This window comes from Anolis carolinensis, chromosome 3, assembly GCF_035594765.1.
Source record: "Anolis carolinensis isolate JA03-04 chromosome 3, rAnoCar3.1.pri, whole genome shotgun sequence".
In the NCBI taxonomy this organism is placed as follows: domain Eukaryota; kingdom Metazoa; phylum Chordata; class Lepidosauria; order Squamata; family Dactyloidae; genus Anolis; species Anolis carolinensis.
This window is the reverse complement of record NC_085843.1, coordinates 82,851,250-82,878,177: the sequence shown is the minus strand read 5'-3', so window position 1 is coordinate 82,878,177 and position 26,928 is coordinate 82,851,250. Positions and strand designations below refer to the sequence as shown.

Here is a 26,928-nt window from a genome sequence, read left to right as displayed (position 1 = left end):
GGAAGTTTGGCCCAATTCTATCATTGGTAATGTTCCGGAATGCTCTTTGATTGTAAGTGAACTATAAATCCCAGCAAATACAACTCCCAAATGTCAAGGTCTATTTTCCCCTAACTCCACCAGTGTTCACATTTGGGCATATTGTGTATTCGTGCCAAGTTTGGTCCAAATCCATCATTGTTTGAGTCCACAGTGCTCTCTGGATATAAGTGAACTACAACTCCAAAACTCAAGGTCAATGCCCACCAAATCCTTCCAGTATTTTCTATTGGTCATGAAAGTTCTGTGTGCCAAGTTTGGTTCAATTCCATCGTTGGTGGAGTTCAGAATGCTATTTTATTGTAGGTGAACTACAACTCCTCCCAGAAACTACAACTCCCGAATGACAAAATCAACCCTCCCCCCAACCCCACTAGTATTCAAATTTGGGCGTATCAGGTATTTGTGCCAGGTTTGGTCCAGTGAATGAATATACATCCTACATATCAGATAGTTACATTACGATTCATAAGAGTAGCAAAATGACAGTTATGAAGTAGCAACAAAAATAATTTTATGGTTGGGGGTCACCACAACATGAGGAACTGTATTTAAACGTCGTGGCATTAGGAAGATTATGCTCACGATATTCCTCATTACTGGTTATTGAGGTTGGTTTGATACACATTTATGATGTTTTTATACCCTGCTGTTTTTAATTGTTTTAATTAGACTGTTATATGTTACATTATATGTTATTATGTTTTTAGTTGTGTTTTAGCTATAAATTGTGTTGAATGCTCTGGGCTTGGTGTAAGCCGCCCCAAGTCCCTTCGGGGAGATGGTGGCGGGGTATAAAAATAAAGTAGTAGTAGTAGTAGTTGTAGTTGTAGTTGTTGTTATTGTTATTATTATTATTATTATTATTATTATTATTATTATTATTATTATTATTATTATTATCAAGCCATGGATGGTTGAATCGAAAGTTGCCAAATGTGGGATAGGCAAAATTACAGTTAGGTGAATCTGTAACTGATTAAAGTGAACAAACCCAGAGGATGCTCCCCAATGCTTCCTCTTCATCCTGGAAAGAAGTGACGAGTGGAGTGCTGCAGGGTCCTGTCCTGGGCCCGGTTCTGTTCAACATCTTTATTAATGACTTATATGAAGGGTTGGAAGGCATGATTATCAAGTTCGCAGACAGCACCAAATTGGGAGGGATAGCCAATACTCCAGAAGACAGGAGCAGAATTCAGATTAGAGAGATGGTCTGAAACTAACAAAATGAAGTTCAACAGGGACAAATGCAAGATACTCCACTTAGGCAGAAAAAATGAAATGCAAAGACACAGAATGGGGAATGCCTGGTTCGACAGCAATACGTGTGAAAAAGATCTTTGAGTCCTCATGGAAAACAAGTTAAACATGAGCTAACAATGTGATGCAGCAGCTAAAAAAGCCAATGGGATTTTGGCCTGCATCAATAGGAGTATAGTGTCTAGATCCAGGGAAGTCATGCTACCCCTCTATTCTGCCTTGGTCAGACCACAACTGGAAAACTGTGTCCAATTCTGGGCACCTCAATTTAAGGGAAATGTTGACAAGCTGGAATGTGTCCAGAGGAGGGTGACTAGAATGATCAACGGTCTGGAGAACAAGCCCTATGAGGAGTAGCTTAAAGAGCTGGGCAAAGAGAAGGGAAGGCTGAGAGGAGACATGATGGCCATGTATGAATATGTGAGGGGAAGTTATAAGGGGGGGGGGGGGAGGAAACAAGCTTGTTTTCTGCTGCCCTGGAGACTAGCACCAGGAACAACAGTTTCAAAATACAGGAAAGACGATTAGACCTGAACATTAGGAAGAACTTCCTAACTGTAAGAGCTGTTCAACAGTGGAACTCTCTGCCCTGGAATGTGGTGGAAGCTCCTTTGGAGGATTTTAAGCAGAAGCTGAATGGCCATCTGTCAGGGGTACTTTGAATGTGATTTTCCTGCTTCTTGGCACAGGGTTGGACTGGATGGCCCACTCCAGCTCCAGTTTCTTCCAACTCCATGATACTATGATTCTATGATGCTGTAGAAATGAGGCAACTATATATCATCAGGTGTGGTTTGACACAGAAGCCAGGTTGGAGGGACCACCAACCCCTTTCAGCTCACTTCCATCTTTGCCTTGGTCTCTGAGGCCACCTCCACATGGCTGTATAAAGTCCACATTGAACTGGATTATATGGCATGGCAGTGTGGACTTGCATAACCCAGTTCAAAGCAGATATTACGGATTATCTGCCTTGAGATTCTGGATGATAAGGCTACGGGAGACTCATGGGCCACCAATGTAGGTCATTTTCAAAAGTTTTGTTGTTGTTTTGTGAAAGGGCCCTGAGAAGGTCTTCTTTAGAAAGTTTCCATGGCAGCGCTTTGGCCCTCTGAGAGACTCCTTATTGGTGGGTAAGCTTTCTGACAGGAACTTCTGAATGTCTTTCTGCTCATGTTCCTCTCCAGGCATCTTCAAACTGTGCCCCCCCCCCTGGGCCAGGTATTTGGGCCTCCAACTCCCAAAAGCCCAAGCCAGCTTATTCAATGATCAGGAATTCTAGGAGTTGGAGGCTCAAGAAGCTGGAGGGCCGTGGTTTGAAGATGTCTGCTCTAGCCTTCTTCCATTTGTCTTCTCTCCCTCTGAGATAGCCTTGCTATCTATGTACTGCCCTCTTGAGGTTGCATCTAAACACTGCAGCATATGAGGATCATGGGCCACCAATGTAGGTCATTTTCAAAATAATGCAACAAAAAAGGTATGGATTTTTTAGTTTAAACCCAGTTGAATATTGAAGGACGTGTGTACCAAGTTTGGTCCAAGTCCATCAAGCCATGGAGGAGCCTTTGCATTACAAACATACATATTCATTTTCTATATACATACACATGCATACACATTTGTGAGTTGGAAAAGAAAAATGTCCACTAAATTCATTCTTCCCTCCATAAGCATAATTACTATTTTAGACATCCATTATAGGAATGACTTTTGCATCTTTTCTGTATACAAGTGATGTTCATGTATAAATTGATTGATATATTGATTTTGTAGCTTGGCTTTCTTCCAATATGGCCAAGAGAGCTTACAATATATAGCAGAACACAATTTAGTTAAAACAATTTAATACATTTTTTAAAAATTGCAATCCAATTAAACTATTAATTTAAAAACAGATATTCTGGGTTTTTTTCAGGCACATTCTCAAAATATCCATAACACAGTGCGGCTTGGAAACCTACAGTTTGGCATAAAAGTTCAGCATGAATGAATCTGTGATTCATAACCTGAAAATGTACTTATGGTGTGGAAATGGTTAGTGAAGCTAACCACAAAAGTGATACATTTCTAAGGACTGTTTAAAATGTCATTTAAGAAATAGTTACCTTTGGAACAATGAATACTGAAATAAGTTATGTATGGCAAAAATAGTTAATTGTTATGGTGTATCCAAAATAATTTTTTTAAAAAGTCCCATTCTATAGAATGGTGTAGTAAAGAGGCATTTTGAAAAAAATTATTTGGATTTTAGGATACCTGTATTTTCATGTTATGAACATAATAAGATATTTGACAGAAGGGACCCAAGTATAAACATGAATTTCATGTGTGTTTCATACATACCTTGTACACATAGCCTGAAGGTAGTTTTACACAATGTTTGTACTAATTGTGTGCATGAAGCAAAATGTGTGTCCACTGAACCATCAGAAAACAGCTGCAATTATTTCTGCTACCTATGTGGAAAAAAACAGATTTTGGTATATTTCAAATTTCAGGATTCCAGATAAGGGATGCTCAACTTGTGGTCTGAAAAAAGTATTTAGATTTTTTTTAAAGGATCTTTCACATGTGTTTTTATCAGACAAGAAAGGCACTACTCTTGTAGACCTTTTGAAAAGAAAAGGTCATGGAAAGTGCAACTAAAAAAACAGTCTGAACATTGAAAAAAATCACTTTCATATTTTCTTCTTTGTATTCTCTATAATAAAGTGTAATGTTCTTGTTTGCTTTGTATATCACAAAGTATAGAGTCTGCATGATATCATGATTTGGGCATTGGATTACAACTCTGGAGACCAAGGTTCAATTTCTTACTCAGCCATGGAAACTCATTGGGGGACCTTGGGCAAATCACACACTTTCAGTCCCAGGAAAACCCATGATTGGATCACCATAAGTTAGAATTGACTTGAAGGCACACCATAGTGACAGCAATCACAAAATATGTTTCTGAATCCTCTAGAATTACATCATGTTGCTCCAGTGCTATAGAAAATGATGCTCAACCAGACTATAAGAGCTTAATAATAAAAATGTGTGCTATGTTGTGCTTATGTTTGTGAAGTCTCTGGTGCTGATGGACTGAGTAGATGTGATGGCATTAAATGTTTGGTTGTGCAAAGAACAAAGGGTTTTTTTTGGGGGGGGGGAGTATTGATTTGGCCAAGATTAAAAGCTCATCATGACTTATCATAGGGAAATGATGTAAGGTGCTAAGGAACCTGAAACAGAGGAGCTGGAAAAAAAGGGCCAGGAAGATAAGAGCAGAGGACAGGGAATAAGAAAGGACTAATTGGGATGAGAGTGGAAGACATGAGAGCAAAAGAGGTTTATTGTGACAGGATATATAAGGAAATGGAATTAAACTGGTCAGTTATCTAAAAACTGAAATCTGGAGAAACTACAAGTATTGGAAATGTGGAGGTGAAGAAAGACAGGACTAAAGAGAAAAGATGTTTGAGAAAATCTCTATATGATTTCCAAAGAACAGCATTTTTGTGCTTTTGTTTTGTTTTCTACTAGTATCTGGTAATTCAACTAAGTGTTTATTCTTAACACATGTTTTTTAACTGTTTATGAAGATCTTGCCTCACTATCTGTTTTTATTTTGCTTTAGCCTTGGATTCATGGTCCTCTTTCTTTGGTTTCAGAGAGTTGGTAAGTTATATTTCAGTATTTTTAACATAATGTAAAGGATACTTTTACATACAATAGTAATAATGGGAAAGATCATGCTGCCAATCTTTTTTCTTGATGTTCAGGATGGACTATAAAAATGCAAACAAAACCATTTCAAAATAATACAGACCATTTACATGACAGGCATACTCTTTGTGCTCTGTTACTTTTCTCACAATTTACCTATACCCTGAAAAAGCTGCCTTTTTACGGTTCCTGTTATTTTTTGTTCCACCTAAAATGGGTCATTGTTTTTAAAATGGACACAGCAGGGAGATGGTAGAAGATACATGAATAAATTTTCATGTCGAGTAATGTCGTGCCTGTCCACTTTCTTCCTATGACATAGAACAGTGTGGCCTAGTTACCCAAGGGCCAATCAAACTTTAGTATAGGAATGTGAGGGCCAGAGACATTCCAGAAAGAAAACAAATTACATATTGTATTCAAAAGCTTTTATTAAATTTTTTATTAAAATAAGTTTAATATACTAATTTAATATACCACATTATTTTACAGTCAAGAAATCAGTGTGATCATTGGCACTGCTTTCCTGATACACGTTTATCAATGTCTACTGGAAGTTCAGTAAGGCAAGGTCTCAGGCTCAATTCCAGTGAAGCACTTTCAATTCGATTTCTCTGATTTGATTTACCATATATACTCGAGTATAAGCCGACCCAAATACAAGCCGAGGCACCTAATTTTACCACAAAAAACTGGGATAACTTATTGACTCGAGTATAAGCCAAAGGTGGGAAATGCAACAACTATGGGTAAATTTCAAAATAAAAATCAATACCAATAAAATTTAATTAATCAAGGCATCAATAGGTTAAATGTTTTTGAATATTTACCGTATTTCAAAGAAAAACAATAAACTAGCTCTATAAGTGGAAAAGTAGGGGCAACAAAAACAATATGGTATCAACAATAACCTAATAATAATAATAATAATAATAATAACAACAACTTCATTTGGATCCCACCCTATCTCCCCATGGGGACTCAGGCTGGCTTCCAACATAACCTGTTTCCCTGAAAATAAGACATCCCCAGAAAATAAGACCTAGTAGAGATTTTGCTTGATTGCTAAATATAAGGCCTCCCCTGAAAGTAAGACCTAGCAAAGTTTTTGTTTGAAATTATGCCCGCCAAACAGAACACCAGAGCATGCAGGATTGGGAAATGTACGTACCATAGATTGCTGTACATGAAAATAATGGTAGTAACAAGAAATTCTTGATAGGATTCACAGTTTGTCTGGTTATGCTGGTTTGTGATGATATATCTACTGTACAGTATATAATAAATGTTCTTTTTTTGTTAAACAGTAAAAGTGAATTCTTCTTCATGGAAAAATAAGACATCCCCTGAAAATAAGACCTAGCACATCTTTGGGAGCAAAGATTAATATAAGACACTGTCTTATTTTCGGGGAAACACGGTAGTAACAGGCAAACATTCAATGCTTATATAAACAATGCAGAGCTAAATATAGATCTATAATTATAGATACTAATTTCACATATGCATTTCCCCCTGAAACGTTTGCAAATCCCCTCTGTGTGCGTGTGCGTGCATTTCCCCTACAATATTTGCAAGCCCTATATATATATATATATATATATATATATATATACACACACACACACACACACAGTAGAGTCTCACTTATCCAAGCTAAACAGGCCGCCAGAAGCTTGGATAAGCGAATATCTTGGATTATAAGGAAGGATTAAGGAAAAACCTATTCAACATCAAATTAGGTTATGATTTTACAAATTAAGCACCAAAACATCATGTTACACAACAAATTTAACAGAAAAAGTAGTTCAATACACAGTAATGTTATGTCGTAATTACTGTGTTTACGAATTTAGCACCAAAGTATTGCGATATATTGCAAACGTTGAGTACAAAAATGGCTTGGATTATCCAGAAGCTTGGATAAGCGAGGCTTGGATAAGTGAGACTCTACTGTGTGTGTGTGTGTGTGTGTGTGTGTATATATATATATATATATATATATATATATATATATATATTCATATCTATCTAGACATGTCTATATGTATTTGTGTGTTCATTTCCCCCCTGTAATATTTGCAAGCCCTATATATAGGTAGGTAAGAATATATTCATATCTATCCAGACATCTCTGTTTATATAGATATTTGCAGAGATGTGCAAACATATGAGGGGAAATTCATATATCACATTAATGTATATAGATAGATACACATATATAAAGGTACATAGAGATGGAAAAAGCTTACAACGGGTTAATGCCTATATATCTGTAGGAGAGTTTAACAAATGCTTTCATAAGATTAATGAATATATATTTGTCTTCTTCCTGACTTGCAAGGGTGTCTTTGTCTTTTCAAAACATTCCCTTGATTAAGAGCAAGGAGGCTTTGCAAAAGAAAACACACTGATAAGGGAGAAGAGAGAAATATTGCAAGCAATAGCCTGCAGGCTCTGTTACTGGCCTAGACCCGATTATAAGCCGGGGAGGCTTTTTCAACTCATAAATAAGGGCTGAAAAACTCGGCTTATCTTCAAGTATATACAATAATTTGTTTGAGAGCAGAAAAAGCACTTTCACACACATATGTACTGCCAAACAGTGATAACATTTGCAGAGAGAATTTAAGCAGTTTAGGAAAATGTTCTTTGGAAATCAGTTTCCAGAAATTTCCAGGAACATCACACTTTTTAGTCTGGTAGAATGGGTCTGCCTGAAAATCATACATTTCAGTTTGAAGGTCACAGGGCACCTCACTCACTTCAATATCCATGAGGTTGTTGAACAGTGCAAGTTATGGTTTTAGGAAGTCAAAATCCTGGAATCTGTCCTGGAACTCTTTCTTGATATCTATTTTTATTATTTCATGAAGCATACTAAAATTTGTGTTACTTTTTTCTTCTTTTAACTGCAGACAGGAGGGGAAGTGTGCTGTAATATTTGCCTTCAGTGCAATTTGCATTACATCAAGTTTTTTTTTTTGTGGAAGCCCTCAATATGTCCATAAAGCTGGGAGATATTTTGTTTTCTGCCTTGTAGCTTCAGGTTTAAAGTGCATTTAAAGGGATGTTAAATCTATCAGAAAAGCAAGATTATTTAAAAACTGGATTTCTTTAAGTTTTTCTTTATATTCATGCCCAATGTTTTCATTATATAGCTGTGTGGAAGGGCCGTATTGCCCCTTCTACACTGCCGTATAATCCAGATTTTGAACTGGATTATATGAGTCTACACTGCCAGATAATCCAGTACAAAGCAGATCATCTGGATTTTATATGGCAATGTAGAAGGAGCCTAAGATAATTCCGTTCAAATTAGATAATGTGGATTTTCTGCTTTGATAACCTGAACTATCTGGCAGTGTAAAAGGATGTTCTCTTAAGAGGAAAGCATAGGGACTGGTTCTGTCTGCTTTCTCAGATATTTGTTAAAACATGCACACATAACGTTTGTATGGGAGTAATATGATGGTTTCATTTCAGTGATCTATTATAAGAAAGGTATTCTCAGCAGACACTCTGTCTATATCAGTTTATCCCAATCTTTGCTCCTCCAGATGATTTAGATTTCAACTTTCAGAAGCCCCAGCTAGCTTGGAAATTCTGGGAGCTAAAGTCTGTAACATCTGGAGAAACAAAATTCAACTGGTCTAGATTAAAATAGTACAAAAATAATTAAAACCCACCCCCACAACAAATTCAATAATTTATTATCTGGAAAAGGTGTAAATAAGTTTTCAAGAAGATAGTTCTGTTAGTCTGTTCACCACAAGAAAAATGGAAAACCAGAGATCTAGCAGCACTTTTGTGACTGATATATTTCAGTATAGGTTTCCATATGTAGTCCACACCATCAGGCCAGGAGCTAATCCTTTCTATCTATATACTGTCCTCTTGCAGTTGCATCTGAGCGCTGCATACATACATATCTGGGCCCCTTCTACACAGCTATATAAAATCCACACTATCTGCCTTGAACTGGATTATATGGCAGTGTAGACTAAGATAATCCAGTTCAAATCAGATAATTTAATTATCTGCTTTGATAATCTAAAAATACTATATAATACAGATCAACAAGAGCCATTCCCTTGAAAAAACACAGGATCAGGTTCCATTTTCCCATCACCTTGGGATCAGAATAAATGCCAAAAATAGTTTTGGTTGCTGGAAATCAGTTAAAGTTCATATTCTTGCAAATCTTACATCTGATGTCTTATGGTATTCACATCACAATGTCTACCTGCCCTGAATCTCTATAGATACAATTTTAAATATTTTTGTTGCTTGGGGAAATTCATCTTGTTTGCAGTGAATATCTTGAGTTTGATTTCTGATTCACAGTTTTGATCCCAGCCTCCTTGGTGTAATGAATATGCTAGAAAGGCATTATCTTACAGAATTAACCCCAGTTTGAAATAAAACGATATGTAGCCACAAGAAAACTAGATTGTAGGCTGCAATGTATTATTAAGTTACATTTTGTTTACCTTATTTGTTTTTATAGCAAATGTAGCACAAGTTATTGGCATAATTGGAGGTACTGCTGAAATGGAATGCTTTTATTCTGGAAAAGAACAATTCGTCCCAAATAAATTTAGAATAATATGGCAAAAACAGGAAAAAACAGATTGCCCCATAGATATCTACGAATATTCTCATGGTGAAGATATGAAATCCGACCAATGCAACGAATTCCAAAACAGGACTCTATTCAGTGAACACCTGAAAAAGGGCAACTTTTCCCTGAGAGTGCTGGACATCAATCCTGATGATGACAACACATATAAATGTGTAGTACTAAGAAACGAAACAGGAGGATATCATTTATTCAGTGAAATCATTGTAACCCTCAAAGTGGCAGGTAAGGAACTCCCTTTCTAAGCAAGGTTTTCTGAATAACAAGGCAGAGATCCACGTGGACATCCTCTTAGGAAAAAACAAAATTTTGGTGCAGCAGAATGATAAAATGGCAGAAGGAAGTTCAAAAATATGTTTGTTTCTGAATTTCACATATATCCCCTAGAGAACCAGGGAGCAACAGGGTTTCAAATGACACACTGTAGTAACTTCCCTTACTGCAGGCCTAGACTACTTTGAGCAAGGACTATATTTATATTTAGGTTTATGAGATGTACATTCCCGTTCCCACACCACTGCAATCAGTGCATTTGTTGCCTTCCTAATGGCTGTTATTGAATATATATGCACATACATAAGCTTAAATACCCGGTGATGCCTAGGTTAGATATTTTGCAATGCTATCTTTTAGAAATAGTCATTATTTGGGTTTGTATTTTACAACTACAACTCCCATCATCCTCTGTCAATTCCCCCAAACTTTGACACCACTTTAAGGTGGTCATGATGGATTTGTGTGCCAAGCTTGGTCCAGATCTATTGTTGCTGGCCATGACGGGTCTCTGTGGATATGGGGATAATTCTGGAAAATACATTCATTCATACATATTTTAGCTTTTATACAGAAACATATGGCAGTTTTTTTAATAACAGGTTAACTACAACTATGCTGGTGGCATATGGCTGAGACTAGAATAGGCCTGGGCTATTAAAGGATCACTGAAGCATCTGGCTATGTCCTTACTGGTCAGATATGAAATTACTGAGATTATCTATCAGCACTGAGATCCCCTGCAGGAGCCCTGGGGATCTCATCAGTGATGACATCATTAGTGTCTATATCCCTAACAGGATTCCAGGTAATGTGTGCTTTCCATGCACTTTTGGGAGGTATAAGAAGCATGCAGCTTGTTTTAAAGCAAGAAGCCATCCTTTTTCCAAGCCATGGCAAGTTCACCAGGAACTTTTAGCATAAATCCATTGAATCAATTGGATTTGCTGAAATGTTGACTTCTATTCAGCAATTTCTTTATTGGGTCTATCTTCATTGGGATTAACAATTGGATTTGTGGCTTTATCTACTGTTTTATGTATGAGAGGAACTAAGTTAGATTGATAGATTATCATCTTGATATATTGCATTGACAAACCATATTTCAAACCTGCCTGAAATTCCTTGGGTTTAGGAAAGTTAGGGGAAATGGGAAAACATCAACTGAGGACAATAAGGCAACCAAAAACATGAACTATAGAGACTTGCTTTATTGTGCTCATTGTCTGAATTTGAAAACATAGAACCCCAGTCTTTCACATACATTTTGGGGAAGCTGCAAGATTGGAGTGGGCAAATGAACATTCAGCTCTGGAGTCATTGGATTTGACATTTTTAAAATGGACACTGCACTGGCAGAAGGGACATTCCTGCAAACGTGACAAGACTCACCTTGTGGTGACTTGTTGTTTTTTTTTCCTTTCTAGAAGCCACAAATATAAGGGATCAGTCTGAGTGATGGATGCAGATGAGAAGGAATCATGGCTGAATGGTAGATTATGTGCTTTGCATGAAGAAGGTCACAAGTTCAGTTCCAGGACAGCTGTTGGGATCATGTACAGTGGTTCTCAACCTGTGGGTCCCAAGATGTTTTGGCCTTCAACTCCCAGAAACCCTAACAGCTGGTAAACTGGCTGGGATTTCTGGGAGTTATAGGCCAAAACACCTGGGGACCCACAGGTTGAAAACCACTTTGTAGGAGATGATGGGAAAGACCTCTGTTTGAGATCCTGGTGAACTATGGCCAGAGTGGACAAAACTAAACTTGATGGAGCAATGCTTAAGGCAGCTTCCTATGTTAATGTAAAAAGAAATTGGGGGGGGGGGGGGGGGGGCATGCAGCCTAATAACTACCGTTTCAAAAAAAAAACTACAGTGGAGTCTCACTTATCCAACATAAACGGGCCGGCAGAACGTTGGATAAGCAAATATGTTGGATAATGAGGAATTAAGGATAACCCTATTAAACATCAAATTAAGTTATGATTTTACAAATTAAGCACCAAAACATCATGTTAGACAACAAATTTGTCAGAAAAAGTAGTTCAGTACACAGTAATGCTATATAGTAATTACTGTATTTATGAATTTAGCACCAAAATATCACGATATATTGAAAGCATTGACTACAAAAATGCGTTGGATAATCCAGAACGTTGGATAAGCGAGTGTTGGATAAGTGAGACTCTACTGTATTGATGCTTCCTTCATGTATGTAAAGGAACAAACTGATAGCATAAGATACTTGTGTGGAAACAGTGTCCTACTCCTGCTGCATGTTTTGGCATAGTCTAGGAAGAGGACCTTGGAGCATAACCGTGGGCCTAGTTTGGTGCATTGTAACATCACTTTATTTTGTAGTTGTTCTATTACCTTGTTTTGAGCTACATTTTCTCCACTCTTTTATCACATCTCCAAGAAGCTTTGGAAATGCAATTGAAATATATATACATTGCTCTTTGTTTATTTTTCTTCCCCAGCACACTACAGTAAGCCAGTTATAAACGTTACTGGGCAACCTGGTGAAGAAATGATATTTGTTTGCAATTCTAGCCATGGATATCCTCAGGCAAATCTTACGTGGATAAACCAAACTGACAACAGCCTTTTGAATGCAACTAAATTGAATGCTACTAGAAACTCTAATGGGACTTTCAGTATCTCCAGCACTTTAAGGATTAACGCAACCTCTGATACAAAGCTAGGATGTAGAATTGAAAATCCACTGCTTCATCAGAATATAACTACCACCTGTAAGTTGATGTTCACATTTTAATTGTATCAGCTTGTGTCTATGTCAAATGTTATTGTAAAGAAGAAGTATGTCAAGAATGCATGATTTTAAATATATATACACAGTTTGGACAAGATCCTGTACCACTTCAGCATATTGTAAGTCTCTTCCAGTGGAGTTATATTATTGAATGCCAAAACAACACAATGTATGTGGATCAGTGGTTAATGTGTGTTGCAGAATTGTGATGCATAGAGGTAATGCATAGAGGCAGTGTGCATTTCCATGCTACTTTGTGTGCTGCAGTCATCTACCACACGCACAACAGTCTGACATGCACAACTCCATTTATAATGCTGTCATCTGAATAGGACTCCTGTGTCACAGTACAAAAAAATCACTCTAGATACTTAATACAACTTACATCTATGTACATCGGTCACAGGATACTGACCTTTTCATGTATACTTTGTGTTTGTGTTTGTGTATGTGTATGTGTGTGTAATATAATCTATGTTTATGTGTGTGTTCGTGTGTGCCTTCAAGTTGCCTGTTCATTTATGGCAACCCCATGCATCCCACAGCAAAGAATACACAGAAGTGGTTTTGCTCATTTATTTCCCTGGTATTCATTGGGGTTCCCCATCCAGGTCTCCTTGTGGAAAGAATAAGTAGAGTATAAATAAACATAATAATAAGTACTATCTAGAGCTGCTTTACCTTTAATGTAAACAGTATAGTCCCAAACCCTTTAACCTCTAAACACTTTATCATTTCTAAACTGAAATTTAATATTGAAGTCCCATTTCAATTGTGAAACTCAGTTTCATGGTTTAAAATGCTAGTAAGGAATCATTCAGGTCTTGACTCCATCTCAACTTTGTTGTATCATGTCTGGGATTCAAAAACTCAACTCAAAATTGGTTTGATTTGAATTTTAGACTTAACACTAACACAGCCTTTATTGGCATACACCAACAAAATCACAACATCAGATACAACAAGGATGAAATCACGGATAAAACGGAAAGCATAATTAAGCGTTACTAATCTCAAGAATAAAATTTGCAACAGTCTCACAAAAGAATGCATCAGAGTTGTTCAGAATATATGAAATTTTATAACATAGTTGGCATTGAGAACACTGAAAAAAATTGAATTCATGTATTTCATCTGTATATTATCATATTTAGGGCATACACACAGAATGGTGGAGTGTTTCAACAGAAACTAAGTGACAAGAACAAACCTTTTTGAAAACCCCATGTTTTTCTATCTCTCATCCAAAAGAGCTGTTAGCCACACATTACATCTTGCAGTATCCAAAGCTCTCCTCTGGGTGGGATTAGTCAAAATGCAAAGATATGCTGCGATGACTCCACGCTCACATGAAATTAATGATGTGGTAACAAGTTATCTTTGCTGCAAGAGTCAGATTATGAAAGTCAAGATCCAAAAGTCTGCTCTTAACTGACCTTCAGGTTGCCACATTTGTAAGCATTAAGAGTGCTTCCAAAGATGGGCCAATTGCTTTGATCTTTCTGAGAATCAAAGAATACCATTCTAAAATAAATGATCTGATAACAGAGAGGGAATATAGCTTTCAGGGTTTGATTGAAAATATATGGGCAGTCAAAATTTTATAGCTCTCATCCATGCCAAGGTTTCAAGAGTGGGTTGGCCCGTCAGGGTAAAGGCACGCATCCAGGGAGCCTCATTAGTTTCCGGAGAAACTCTGAATGTAATATGTTAAATGATTTATTGATTGCAGAAGTCCAAATAGGGAAGCCATACAATAACAGAGAACCAATCCTAGCCTCAAAAACTTTGAGGGCAGCAGGGATATATTGGTTACCTTTCCTGTAAAAAAAACAAACTAATACCAATATATTGCTGCGATATTGGCAGAAGCAATTACTGCAGTGCTTATCACTGTGGGAGCCATGGGAAATTATATCTGTAGCAAATACCAAGATATTGAATGTATTTGACTTGTTCAAAATTGTGTGGCCACTGCTCTGCCAAGACACAAACTTCCACTTTTTGGCAAAAATGAGAATTTTGGATTTAACATAATTTTAGACTAAGATATTGCCATTTTTATGAGTGTTCCTGTCCATTTGTGTAACATACACAGTCAGGTGCAACAGTCCTTTATGCCAAGATGTGATTCTTAACAAGATCTTACCACTTGTCTCACCAAAAGAATGTTCAAGCATTCTTATTATGTTCATATTTTTGTTGGCCCTTGATGCAACTTAATTAGTTGTTTTCCTCCTCGCTATAGTTACAGTTGGCAAAGACAGCCCTCCAAACAGTTCTAAAATCGATAGCAGCCCTGCTCCAGTGGCCAGTGGTGTTGTAATAGTGATCGCTATTTCTGCAATAGCGATTGCTATTATTATATACATCTGCAGGAATAAAAGGAGGCGTTCTCATCAAAGAGCATATACTGGTAAGTGATATGTCTATTTTAGCAAACCTACGAGTGTGGGAATACTAGTCAGTCATGCCCAGAATGCCAAAACAGTTAACCTGTACAGTTGTTTAGCTAAGTGCAACTCAAATAGTTTATCTTAAGAGTGAATCTGTATAATAATTGCCTAGATCATGCCTGCCATATTGATAACTGCAAGACCTGGCAGTCATAGGTGGATGACCTGTGCCGGGAACTGGATACGAAAGTCTGTCTCTATGGTTTCGGTGGGACTTTTCAGTGGTGTCTGAAATCACTGGTATCCTTCTGGGATGTTTTGTCAAGATGAGGGTTTCTGAACACTGTTTTTTATGGTTGGATTCCATTGGGTTTGATAGTGTTGTCATTGTTGCCATTTAGTTGTCATTGTTATTTGACAAGGTATGCTTTAATTAACAGTCTAATATGTTCTATATGGAGCTGCCCTTGAAAAGCATCCAGCTAGTGGGAAATGCGGCAACTAAACTATTTTCTGGTGTACACTGTAGATGCCACATATCACTGATCTTGTGCCAAATGTACCAGTTTCCAGTTTGTTTCTAAGTCCTATTCAAGTTGCTGATTTTCACCAACAATGCCCTATGCAGCCCTGTAGCAGAACATCTTGAAAAACTTCCCAAATGAATGAGAGTAGGCACTGCCAGATAACTGCTGGTAATATTCACCTCTGAATGCTTTATTGGTGCCAACAACTGCGACATGGCCCTATGAAAATGGAATGTCTTAGGAGCTGCATAACTTACTTTTACAAATAACCTCATTGGCCTGAGGTTAGGGAACTTTTTTATGTTATTTGTTGTAAGTTATTAATTGTTGTATATGGGGTGTTCAAATTTAGGGTTTTCTTTAAATTGGCCTGTGAATTTTTGTTGATTATGTATTTTATGTATTGATGTTTACACTTTATAAAATGGTCCTATAACTATATACATTGGCACTTTGTCTCGACTGCCCCCCTCCCATTTTATCCATTAGTGGTGGTGCTGCTGTATGTCATTTTATCATTTTATTTTATTATGACTGTGTTACATTTTTATTGTGTTTTAATCTGCTTTATTTTATCTGTTTGTTGATGTTGTTTATATATGCTTTTAATCTTGTTTATTTTTGTTTTTTGGGCTTGGACCCATGTCGGCCGCCCCGAGTCCCTTTGGGGAGATGGTGGAGGGATTTAAAAATAAATTATTATTATTATTGTTGTTGTTGTTGTTGTTGTTGTTTAAATCTTTGTTTGCTGCTATGAGTCCCACACATGGGAAAAAGCAGGATAGAAATGAAATAATAATAATAATAATAATAATAATAATAATAATAATAATAATAATAATAATAATGCCTCTTCCCATATAAACCTGACCAGAATTTGAATTCCTCAGTGGAGTTCATTTGTATTTCATTGAGACTTGGTTGGTCAATACACAAGACTCGGCTTTGTCAGTAAAAATTTTATTTTACTATGTTTGCAAAAGCAAGCTTGTTCAGTTATACCATCATCTAGATTTCAAGTTTAGCATAATAAATATTCCTGGAAATTCTCAGTCTTTCTTTAATTGCAAATTTAAATAATTTAATTGGACATATTCTCATTTTCCTATCCAAATTATAGGCGTAGCTATGAAATAAATTACAGGCAATCTTCATGTTATGAACAAGATAGGTTCTGTAGATTTGTTCTTAAGTTAAATTTGTTTCTAGGTTGGAACTGGTGCATTTTTAAGTGTAAATCTATTCAAAAAATTATATATATTAGATTTGGGTAGCATAGGGAAGGGTTAACACCCCTATTGTATTTGTTTTGCTCTCTGTGCCCCTGTTCAGAAGATTTCACCTCACTTTCTGTCCCTGTGATCATAGGCTCATGAAAAAAATGACTTGCTGTGGAAACAAGGGTTTGAGAAAAAAACTTCAGCGGAGACACCTTTACCCCATGATAACTCTTCCAGAAGTGAATTCCCTTTCCTAGAGCTAGATTTCTCTCACTTCCTGTTGTCTTGCCCCATTTGTAACTATGAGCCTTTTGTAAATTGGATGTTTGTTACTTGGGGACTGCCTATATTAGAGTTCCCAAGTGCCTTCTTAAACACAGATAGCAGTGTTCTCCTTCCCTTTGCAATAGATAACATTGTGTAAAAAATCTTTAAAAACATATAGAATTTGTTCATTTTAACAGGTGTGTGTAAAAATGAAGCAGAGCATTGCAATGGTAAGTAGCAAGTTATCAATAATAATATATTTTATGAATGTATACTTAGTGTCAAAAGACTGAAATTTTCTTCCAAACTTAAAGATAAAAACTTAACTGAGAACCCATTGCAACAATAATAGGTGCTTTATGAGATTTTCCTGGATTAAAAGTACTATTGGGGTGGGATGGATGGGATGGGTAATTACATACTACAGAGACTGGATTAATATATGTGAGAGCTCCATTGAATGTTTGCCTTTATTATGTTGGGAGCTGCCCTGAGCCCCCCTGGGGAGATAGGGCGGACTACAAATAAAGCATTATATTATTATTATTATTATTATTATTATTATTATTATTATTATTATTATTATTGTGATGGGCATTCAGCTTATTTATTTATTTATATATTTTTATTTCTACTATTATATATTTCTATATATAATAATATATCTTATTAGGAGCTGAGACCCTATCATTTCTATTTTAAGGAGGGGTGTTCGCAGTGAATCCTGTCACCAGATTTCATTGCTGTTAGACTTTTCCATCATAACCTCTATTGTGAAATGGAAATATTTAAATCATTGCTATTCTGCTAGCAACAGGGCTCATGTTTTGAACCTTTGCCACCCAAAGAATACTGGTAAAAACAAATCAATGGATCCTAGAACAAAGCAGGCCTGAACTCTCCCTAAAGCCAAGATGATTAAACTGAGGCTAACACACTCAAGCCATATTGCACTATGACATGATTCACTAGAAAATACAACAATGCTTGGTAAATTGGAAGGTACTAGTCAAAGAGGAAAATCACATTCCAGACTTTCTAGTATTAATATGTAACAGAGACTTAATTTTATTTTTAAAGGTGCCGTTGAACTAGAAAACATCCAGAGGTTCTGAACTGCTGGAGAGAAAGCTAAATGACATGACAACATTACTGTGAAGCATTCCTTCAAATACGAGCCTGTGCTCAGCATGTACCTTCGGTCTTTTGTACTACCAGGTAGACCATCTACTCACAATTCTACTGGTGGCAGGCACAGTTCTACTCAGTGCATAACTTTACAGACGAGACTGTAAAGTTAGCCTTCTGAAAAGGATCTACTTTTTGGTCACCCTCACCCTGCTGCTTCAGAAAACCTAGCACACATGTCTGAGTTACTTGAAATTGTGTCACTTGGTACAAAACTTAAGTACAGCTGCATGGAAGTTAATCATCATGGTGAACTGATGCTAGCTGAATTATCTGATGTTTCAAGGTACAGAGAGTATATGAGAAAACACCTACTCCTGGAAAGCCAGTGTGCAGGAAAGCATTCAGGCCTTATTTGTGAATTTCCGAATGGTGCCTTGTTGGCTGCTGTGGGAACTGCATTAATCCCTGATTATATACTGAATTTTGATTCCAAGTTCACCCTTGAATATCAAAATCCATGGATGCTGAAGTTTCATGATATACAATGGTGCTGTATCCCATTTCCATATATAGTTGTGAAAGCTGGGCAGTGAAAAAAGCTATTAGGAAGAAATTCAACTCATTTGAGAGGTGATCTGTTAATACCTAAAAAGCTAAATGGGTTCTTGAGCAAATGAAGCCTGGATTCCCCTTAGAAGTCAAGATGACTAAACTGAGGCGATTGTACTTTGGCCATGGCATGAGAAGAGAAAGTAGTAAGGTAAACGACAAAAGGACAAAAGAAATTCCAAATGGAGAGATGTAACCAAGGAAGCCATGGCTCTGTCTACAATCTGATAGAGTGATGTGAAGATATCTTATTCATGGTGTTGCTGACTTGATGGTAGCTAACAACAAAGTAAAATGGCATCCCTTATATAAAATGGTGAACAACTCAAGCATCTAACAGAGGGAGTCCTGTAAAATGGTACGAGGCTACAACAGGGTATGCCGGAACATCAGCATAGTGCTAGTGCACAGCAAAATCAAGGTTTGTTTGGGGGATTTTTTTTAATATACTCAAGCCATGGTTGGTTGAAGCTATGTATTGATATAGAGAGCTGACAATACAATGCTGTATGCGGTTAATCATTTGATCTGATCCAACAATGTGATTCTTAAATTCTAATGCATGGTGGCCAAAGAAAGAGACAACATTCAAGCCCAATATTCCAATGTTAGTGTAGAACATGAGGGATTCCTAGAAGAAAGTTCCCCAGCATGAGGTCCAGAGTTAGGTTAAATGTTTATTGAGAGAAGACTATACACACACGTACATGGTTAAATTAAAAGTAAGGTGGTCCATCCTCAAACAAGTCCAGTGGCCATACACAGCTAATCATCAGTTGAAAAGACAGTGCCATGTGCTAGGCATTGCTAGAATTTATTATATGTTTTAAGCAATGGATCCTATTACTTCAGTGGCCTCATCACAATCTGAAATTGAACATGTGTCACTTTAACCGTGTCACCTTCACTTACTAATTAATATGTGTGTGCTGTGCCTGCCAGGAGCATGAAATGTATCAATCAAGCAGCTCTTGGTTTATCTTCTCAAATGTTTCACTCAATAACAGGGTGCACAGCCAAATTTTAACTTTGAGAGAAAGAGTGAGTGATTTCAGAAAATCTCTTAGAAAGTTGGAACATGACTGAACACTTTCCTAACACTCTTCAGGAAGAGTATCCATTGTGTTGCATCTATAGTCTTGGCTGCAACACCCAAACAAGCTGAAAGCTTGCATTTTGAAATAAGCAAGGTTTAAAAGATGGAAACTTGCAGGCAGTAGATAAAAGCATTGTCAAAGATAATATCTGTGTTTGTGGCAATAATATAGATATTTTCAGGTCCAAAATAGAACATATTTTAGGTCTAGAATTGAAAAGATGTGTAGGCAACTGCCATGTGAACATTGTACACATTAGGATCAATGCCAGGCTCTAGATTTGAACAAATTTTCTTGTGAGTTGTTAACTTAAACTCACAGTAAATGTTATTTTAGTCTTTTGAGATTGTGTCACTGAGCTAGTTATGATAACAAGAGAAGATCAGAATCTGAAACTGAATCTGAACTTTACTGCCAAACTGTATAAGGATGCAAATTCAGCCATGAGATTTGAGAACTGCGCATAATCAGAAAAGTAGATACATGTGACAATTAAGGGGAAATGAAAATGTAAACACAGAAAATATATAAAATTCATATAAGGAACTAGTTGGCACAGTCAAGAGATTAGAGATAAAAAGAAAGTAATCATAAATATCCAAAATACTAATTCTTCCTAACATTTGATCAGTCAGTAGTCTGTCATGTTTCCATCTACATAGCGGATAAATCTACAACAAAAGTTCCCAAAGTTGTATCAATGGACTTAACGAATGTACACTGTGAATGATGTTGAGTACTGGTGTACTAACTCTGAATCAAGTGAGGCCAGATGACTAGGAGGGTGTCTAGAGTTCAGGGAATTGTAATATCTGCATCAGTTTGTGTTTTATTGGCTGGATTACCTAATCACTCCAGTGTTAACCCTAACCTACTGTATTGACCACATCCACTTTTTTTTTACCACAAATTGGTTCATTTTGCACTTTCCAAGTATAACCATAGCATTAGATATTCTCAAGATAACTTTTCACCATCCAAATAATTATACTTTTGTCATACTAAGCCCAACATTTTATTAAGATGTTTATTTCTCCTGGTTTCTGTGAGAATTTATTCTATAAATAATGAGCATTGCCTGAAAAGAAACACTTTAAGTTAGAGGTGAAAAAATGTTGTTTTAGATTCCATTCAGGTTTTTTTTCCAACCATAAGGTTGTTTAATCTTGTTCTTTCATTTCATGTACATGTCTCTTAATATATGCTCTTTGGTGTGTATTTTAATTCAATGTATGGGTTTTGCTAACTATTTCCCCTAATATCAATGTCATTTTTTTCATTTACAAATCTTGCTGCCCACTTAGACATAGATTATGCATTTCAGTCTTCATCGTTTCACTGAAAAACTGCACTACATGATTGAAAAAAGATGTGTAAATTAAAATATAATTGAGTTTTAATTTGTAGCGTATTGTAGTTTAGGGAATGAAAACCGGATGCAAACTGAATGGTTTTCTCCTCTATTGGTTTCTAAGAGCTAATTGTAAATGCAACTTTGATCAAGTCAGAAGTTCTGCAGTAGTTTTGTTAGGGATTCAGCAGACCAGTGTTGATAATGTTGCTACAGTCCTCCAACTGAGTTCTAAATACTTGGAAAAGCATTATCAGGTTTCTTTCCTAAGTAAACATGGCTGAATGTTCCACTTAAACAGTGGGATACTGTATAATCTGAAAACTGTGCATTAATCAAATACTTTATTTACTTAGCACACATTTAGAAGGCTGTTTGGCTTTGGTAAACTCCTTTAAAAATGAGGTGAATGTTTATTTTGAAAACTTTTTTCTTTTCATGATAGTGTCTTCCAAGCTACATTTGTATTACCAAACTAGTTCTTACTCTTGTATGTAAATAATTTTGTCATATGTTTTTTAAATCGTATTTTTCAATAAATAGCGCCCTAGTTTTGTATATTTTTTAAAATGTGTTGTGATCTGCATGCAAAGATTAATCTTATCCTTGTGCAAAAATTGAAGGTGTCTCATGTTGATGTATTCACTTTAAAAGCTTCTTTGTAAGAATCCCATGAGGAACTTTATCAGAGGCCTTACTGAAATCAAGAAATGCAATATCCACAGCATCCCCTTCATCTAAGATACAGTATATAAACTCAATATTTATCTTATCATTTGATATATTGCACTAGTATTATTGGTATCTTTTTTAAATTCTAAGAGTCCAAAAGCCATAGTACTACATCAGAAAAAGTATAATACTGCTATAAAAGTACATAGAAGGTCAACAATTGGTTGTTTATTTCAAATATACCAAAAGTTTAAATAAGCACTAAATAACATTTTTCAGATATGTTGGATTATAGTTTCTGTATTCCAGAACCAGAATGTCATTGACCATGCTGGGTAGGACAGATAACAATTGTAGTCCAAAAAAATTGAATGTCAGTTTGAAGAAAGCTTACTTAAGGGTGCATCTACACTGTAGAATTAAAACAGTTCGATACCACTTTAACTGCCAGTGGCTCTATGTTATGGAATCATAAGAATTGTAGCTTTACAAGGTCTTTAGCCGTCTCTGCTGGTTCCTCACCAAACTCCAATTCCCAAGTTTCCATAGTAATGAATAATGGTAGTTAAAGTGATGCCAAACTGGATTCATTCTACAGTGTAGATGTGCTGATAGACTCAGATGCTCATTGTATTTGACATATTGCCACATTTGTCTGTGTCCTGTCCTCAATATTTTGGCCTTCAAATGGAGCTGGAAATGCATAAGCCTTTTTATTTTTCCTAGTTTGCATTAGAATGAACGCAATCTGTTCAGGCTCTCTAGGTCAAAAATCCTGGGTCATGTTTTGTTTTTCTTCCCAGTCCAGAGGGACATTCGTGACTCTTGAACGCCAGCACTTGAGAAGCTGTGTACAAATAGTGCTTACTCCATTGGAATGTGATATTTTATATGCATGTTCAATAGTTTGCCAGTTTCCTAAAAGCTTTATTCTTTATACAACTTTGAGCCTTTAATTCTTCGTTATGATTAAATCAAATTCAATCTATCACTAAAGTAGACTTGAAACAAATGGATGCTAGAAGCAAAATGTGTTGTAAGTGGTATATTTTGTACATGGGAGAGTAATGAAGATACAGTGAGCTCTCCACATATACGAATTTACAGGAACTTTGGAGGCTTTGTTTATTTATTTGATCCCCAGGGACACTTCCAGACAGGCCCCATTTCCCAGGATCTGATCCCAAGTTTTCTGCTTTAAACTGGTTTATATGAGTTTGCGCTGCCAGATAATCTGGGATAAACAGAAAGCTTGGGTTCAGATCCTGGGATGTAGGGCCTGTCTGGGAGGGCCTTAGATTCAGGCAGAAGTTGACTATAGTGTCACTCTGAAGGACTGAGACATTCCTTGAGAGGTGTTCTCTGAGGTTCACACATTCATCAAGATCTGGCTTGTGGTTTGCCTCTGTACTTGTGGGAGGTGGTATAAACTTCTACCCCTATCAGCTGCTTTCCCCCAACATGAAACAACAATCAGGAGGCTTTCAGGCAGAAGTAATTTTTTGTGCACCATGATGTGCATCCTGAAGGAAGTCCTGAATAACTTCTTCCAAAGGCCCCAAAAATACACCTGGTAGACATTAGCTCCAGTTACATTTGTGTGTGACGTCTGAAGAATACTGGTGATTTACATCTCTCATACTCATAATTTGTATGAACTCTACCAAGCATTGCGGTTCTTAAGTCTAAAGTACACCAAATGTATGAGCAATTTGGATAGTGATTAAAATAGTGTGTTCATGATTCATAGTAGTCTTTGATAAGCCCGCTGATTGTCCTGTTGCCCTGCCTTGCATTGTTACTTTCTGGGGAAATTGCTTTATCTTCTTCAGTGTTTTAAAAGTGATCTTAGCCAAATTCATTCTGAAACTTTTTAAGAAAAAAGGGACTATACACAATTCCCAGGACTGATTTCCTTCATGTAGGAGAAGCATGCTAAAAAATAATTTTTCTGATTATCTTTGTTAGTGCAATATCCTCTCTTTTTGGAATAAGTAGGGTATGCTTGCTGAAGGCTAACAATCCAATTCTTATTATTTTAATATTATTCCCAAAGCACATAATAGAACTGGGGGAACAGATCTACTTCTCTCCCATTCTTCTGAGATAATAGTCCTCTTGAACAGATGCCTAATCAGTAAAGGATTAGCTAAAGATGAGAAGACCTAAAACTTAGATAACACAAATGATCTATTGAAGTGATTAGCTGGGGTCACATTCCCTACAATTTTTTGTGGTGAAGAGCCATGAGTGATCACTTGTGGCGGAGTATAGTTGTCTTTCAGAGGTGGTAGTATTGCAGGAGCCACTATTGTTTCTGGTTGCAATAAAAATACATGTGAGGATATGGGCTATTGACGGCAGCAATTACTTGTTTGCCTTTAAGGCATCACCAGATAGTTGCTTTGAGTGACCCTATAGTGAAACTATGGAGCCACCGGTGGCGCAGCGGGTTAAACCACTGAGCTGCTGAACCAGTGGTTCGAATTCGGGGAGCTTCCACTGTTAGCCTCAGCTTCTGCCAACCTAGCAGTTCGAAAACATGCAAATGTGAGTAGATCAATGGGTACCGCTCCGGCAGGAAGGTAGTGGCACTCCATGCAGTCATGCTGGCCACATGACCTTGGAGGCATCTACGGACAACGCCAGCTCTTCGGCTTAGAAATGGAAATGAGCACCAACCCCCAGAGTCAGACATGACTAGACTTAATATCAAGGGAAAACCTTTACCTTTACCTTAAGGTGAACCTATTATGGGGATTTCCCGGTACTAAGAGTGTGACTCGCCCAAGATCAGTCAGTAGGTTTCCAGCACTCTGCAGGACTCAAACCCTGATCTCCAGTCTAGTCCAGTGCTCAAACCACTACATCACAAGATATTTGGCTGTTTATCTAGAGTGTGTTTATCATGTTTATCCATAAGATTTACCTACAACTGAACATGTTGCCATATATTGTGGTTTAATAGAAGATCTGTCACAGATGTTGAATACAGTGAAAGTGTATTTAAAGTATCTTTTCATAGATCTTGTAGGCAGAGGGAAGTTGTCTAGTTTTCCCCACCCATCCCCTGCTAATAGAGAGAAACAGCACACATGCATTGGGCACTGGGCAACAAAACAATCAGCAAGAAAGACCCCTGGAGTACTCCTCGTAGTGCCATAGAAAACACCCCCTGCTATTTCCCCCTTTAAAAAGACCAGCCTGTTATAAGGTGCTGAAATCTTAGAATGCATTTAAAGGGCAGTAAACCACCATTAGTCAGAAAAGAATTGAAAGTACACAACATCAACAAATACAAGCATTCATCTTGGGATCTCTTGGCTGAGTTCATGTGCCTGAAGCTCAGGATTTTCCTCATGGGCAGCCACTCTGAAAGAGGGGATTTTTGCAGCCTTCTGGAAACCATTTAACTGTAAAATGTAGGGATCATGTACAATAGCAAAAATACAACTCAGCTGCCCTCCTGTGAATTTCAGATAGCTGTTGGGAAAGTTTCCTTTCTTCATCCTGGGAAAGTCCCGCCTGGTTTCCTTCCTCTAACTCATTTACCTCTGCCCTAAGCAGATATGAAACTATATTATGCTAAGGCTAGTTGGACTCGAATCCTCCTTTTTAACTACAAAACCAGAATTGATAGAATTTTGAAAAAAATGTGTAAAAGAGCAATTTCAAAATGTATAAGATGCATTGCCCTGTTAAGCCTAGCAAACACAGCAAAGATGCATCATTTACTGCTTGAAGTAAGAAGTGGCAGGAGTGTGGGTCAGGACAGACCTCCAGATGTTGAATTTCCCATCATCTCTATTGGCAATGCTGACTGGGAGCTCATCCAGACAGGGTCCAAAATGAACAATCTCATGCTCTTTTACCAGAGGCATCCAAACAACACCTCTGGTAAAATCAAATTAATTTGAGACAAACCAGGAAAACCCTGCTTTGTCCCAAATTAATTTGATACCATGGCAAGACCCAGATCTTAACAAAGATCCGGGTCTTTCAAGGTGTAGGCTCAGTATGCACTGGGCCCGAGGAACAAGTCACACGATCCCTGGTCCCAATCCACACAGCCCTCTCAGGTTTTTCAGGCCCAATGAGCCGGGAAAATCCAGAAGGCACACCCCCCCCCCCCCAAAAAGGCCTTAAAATAGAAAATAACTTACCCGATTGTCATTACGGTCCTGCCAGAGTCCTCCTGGTGCGTAGAAATCACACCAGAAACGGGGGGGGGGGGATCGCTCCTCATCCCCTCCCCTCTCCTGGTGCATGATTTCTACATGCCAGGAGGAATCCAGCAGTACCTTAATGGTGGCCAGGTAATATATTTTTTTTATTTTAAGGCCTTGGGAGGGGGGGGGGGGAATGTTGGGTGTCCCTAGACATCCACTGGGGAAAGTGCACGTTTAAGGGGGAGGTGTGGGGACTAAAGGCCGCCCCAAACTGAGTTTTTAAAACCCAGTTCAGTGTGGCCTTTCTTGCTCTCTGGAATCGCCTTGGGACTTATGGAAGTTGGAAGTCCAACATCTGAAGGGCTACAGATTCCCTATCCCTGAAGCATGATAAGAAGAGAGAAATAGAAGCAGTGAGGTGAGATAAGAGCTTGGAAACATTGCCTTTATTGGAATCTGACATTCTGGAGGTGGTTGTCCATAGAATGTAACTTTTCCATGCTCTGGCTCAGAAGAAAGTTACTCTCAAAATGTAGAGGCTCTAATAATTATCTCTGTTGTTGCTATATTGGACTGATTTTCTAAAAGATTGGCAGCTCAATGGAACATGGAAGGAAATGCATTTGGAGCATTTGGCAAACTTAGTATTATCGTTTGTTCTGTTTACTTGTTGGGAATGGAAAAAAATGTTTACGGTTCATGATTAATGTATTATCTAGTTTAAAAAATAACATCCAGAAACTCATATACAGCTGGAAATTAATATAGACAGAGTTACATTTTAGTCCTGTTCT

General features: G+C 37.3%; 1 protein-coding gene across 3 annotated transcripts in view; it reads left to right on the top strand.

Annotated features, from left to right (window-relative positions):
• The window catches only part of icoslg (inducible T cell costimulator ligand), a 36,384-nt gene extending 14,533 nt beyond the window's left edge, over positions 1–21,851 (top strand). For all 3 annotated transcript variants that reach the window (XM_062975166.1, XM_062975165.1, XM_008107450.3), the window contains exons 2-7: positions 4,919–4,959; positions 9,518–9,874; positions 12,403–12,675; positions 14,944–15,111; positions 17,303–17,335; positions 18,186–21,851. In XM_062975166.1, the coding sequence (XP_062831236.1) occupies positions 4,929–4,959; positions 9,518–9,874; positions 12,403–12,675; positions 14,944–15,111; positions 17,303–17,335; positions 18,186–18,220 (897 nt within the window). In that variant the 5' untranslated portion in view covers positions 4,919–4,928 and the 3' untranslated portion in view covers positions 18,221–21,851. The remainder of the gene's footprint in view (positions 1–4,918; positions 4,960–9,517; positions 9,875–12,402; positions 12,676–14,943; positions 15,112–17,302; positions 17,336–18,185) is intronic.
• The last annotated feature ends 5,077 nt before the right edge of the window (positions 21,852–26,928 follow it).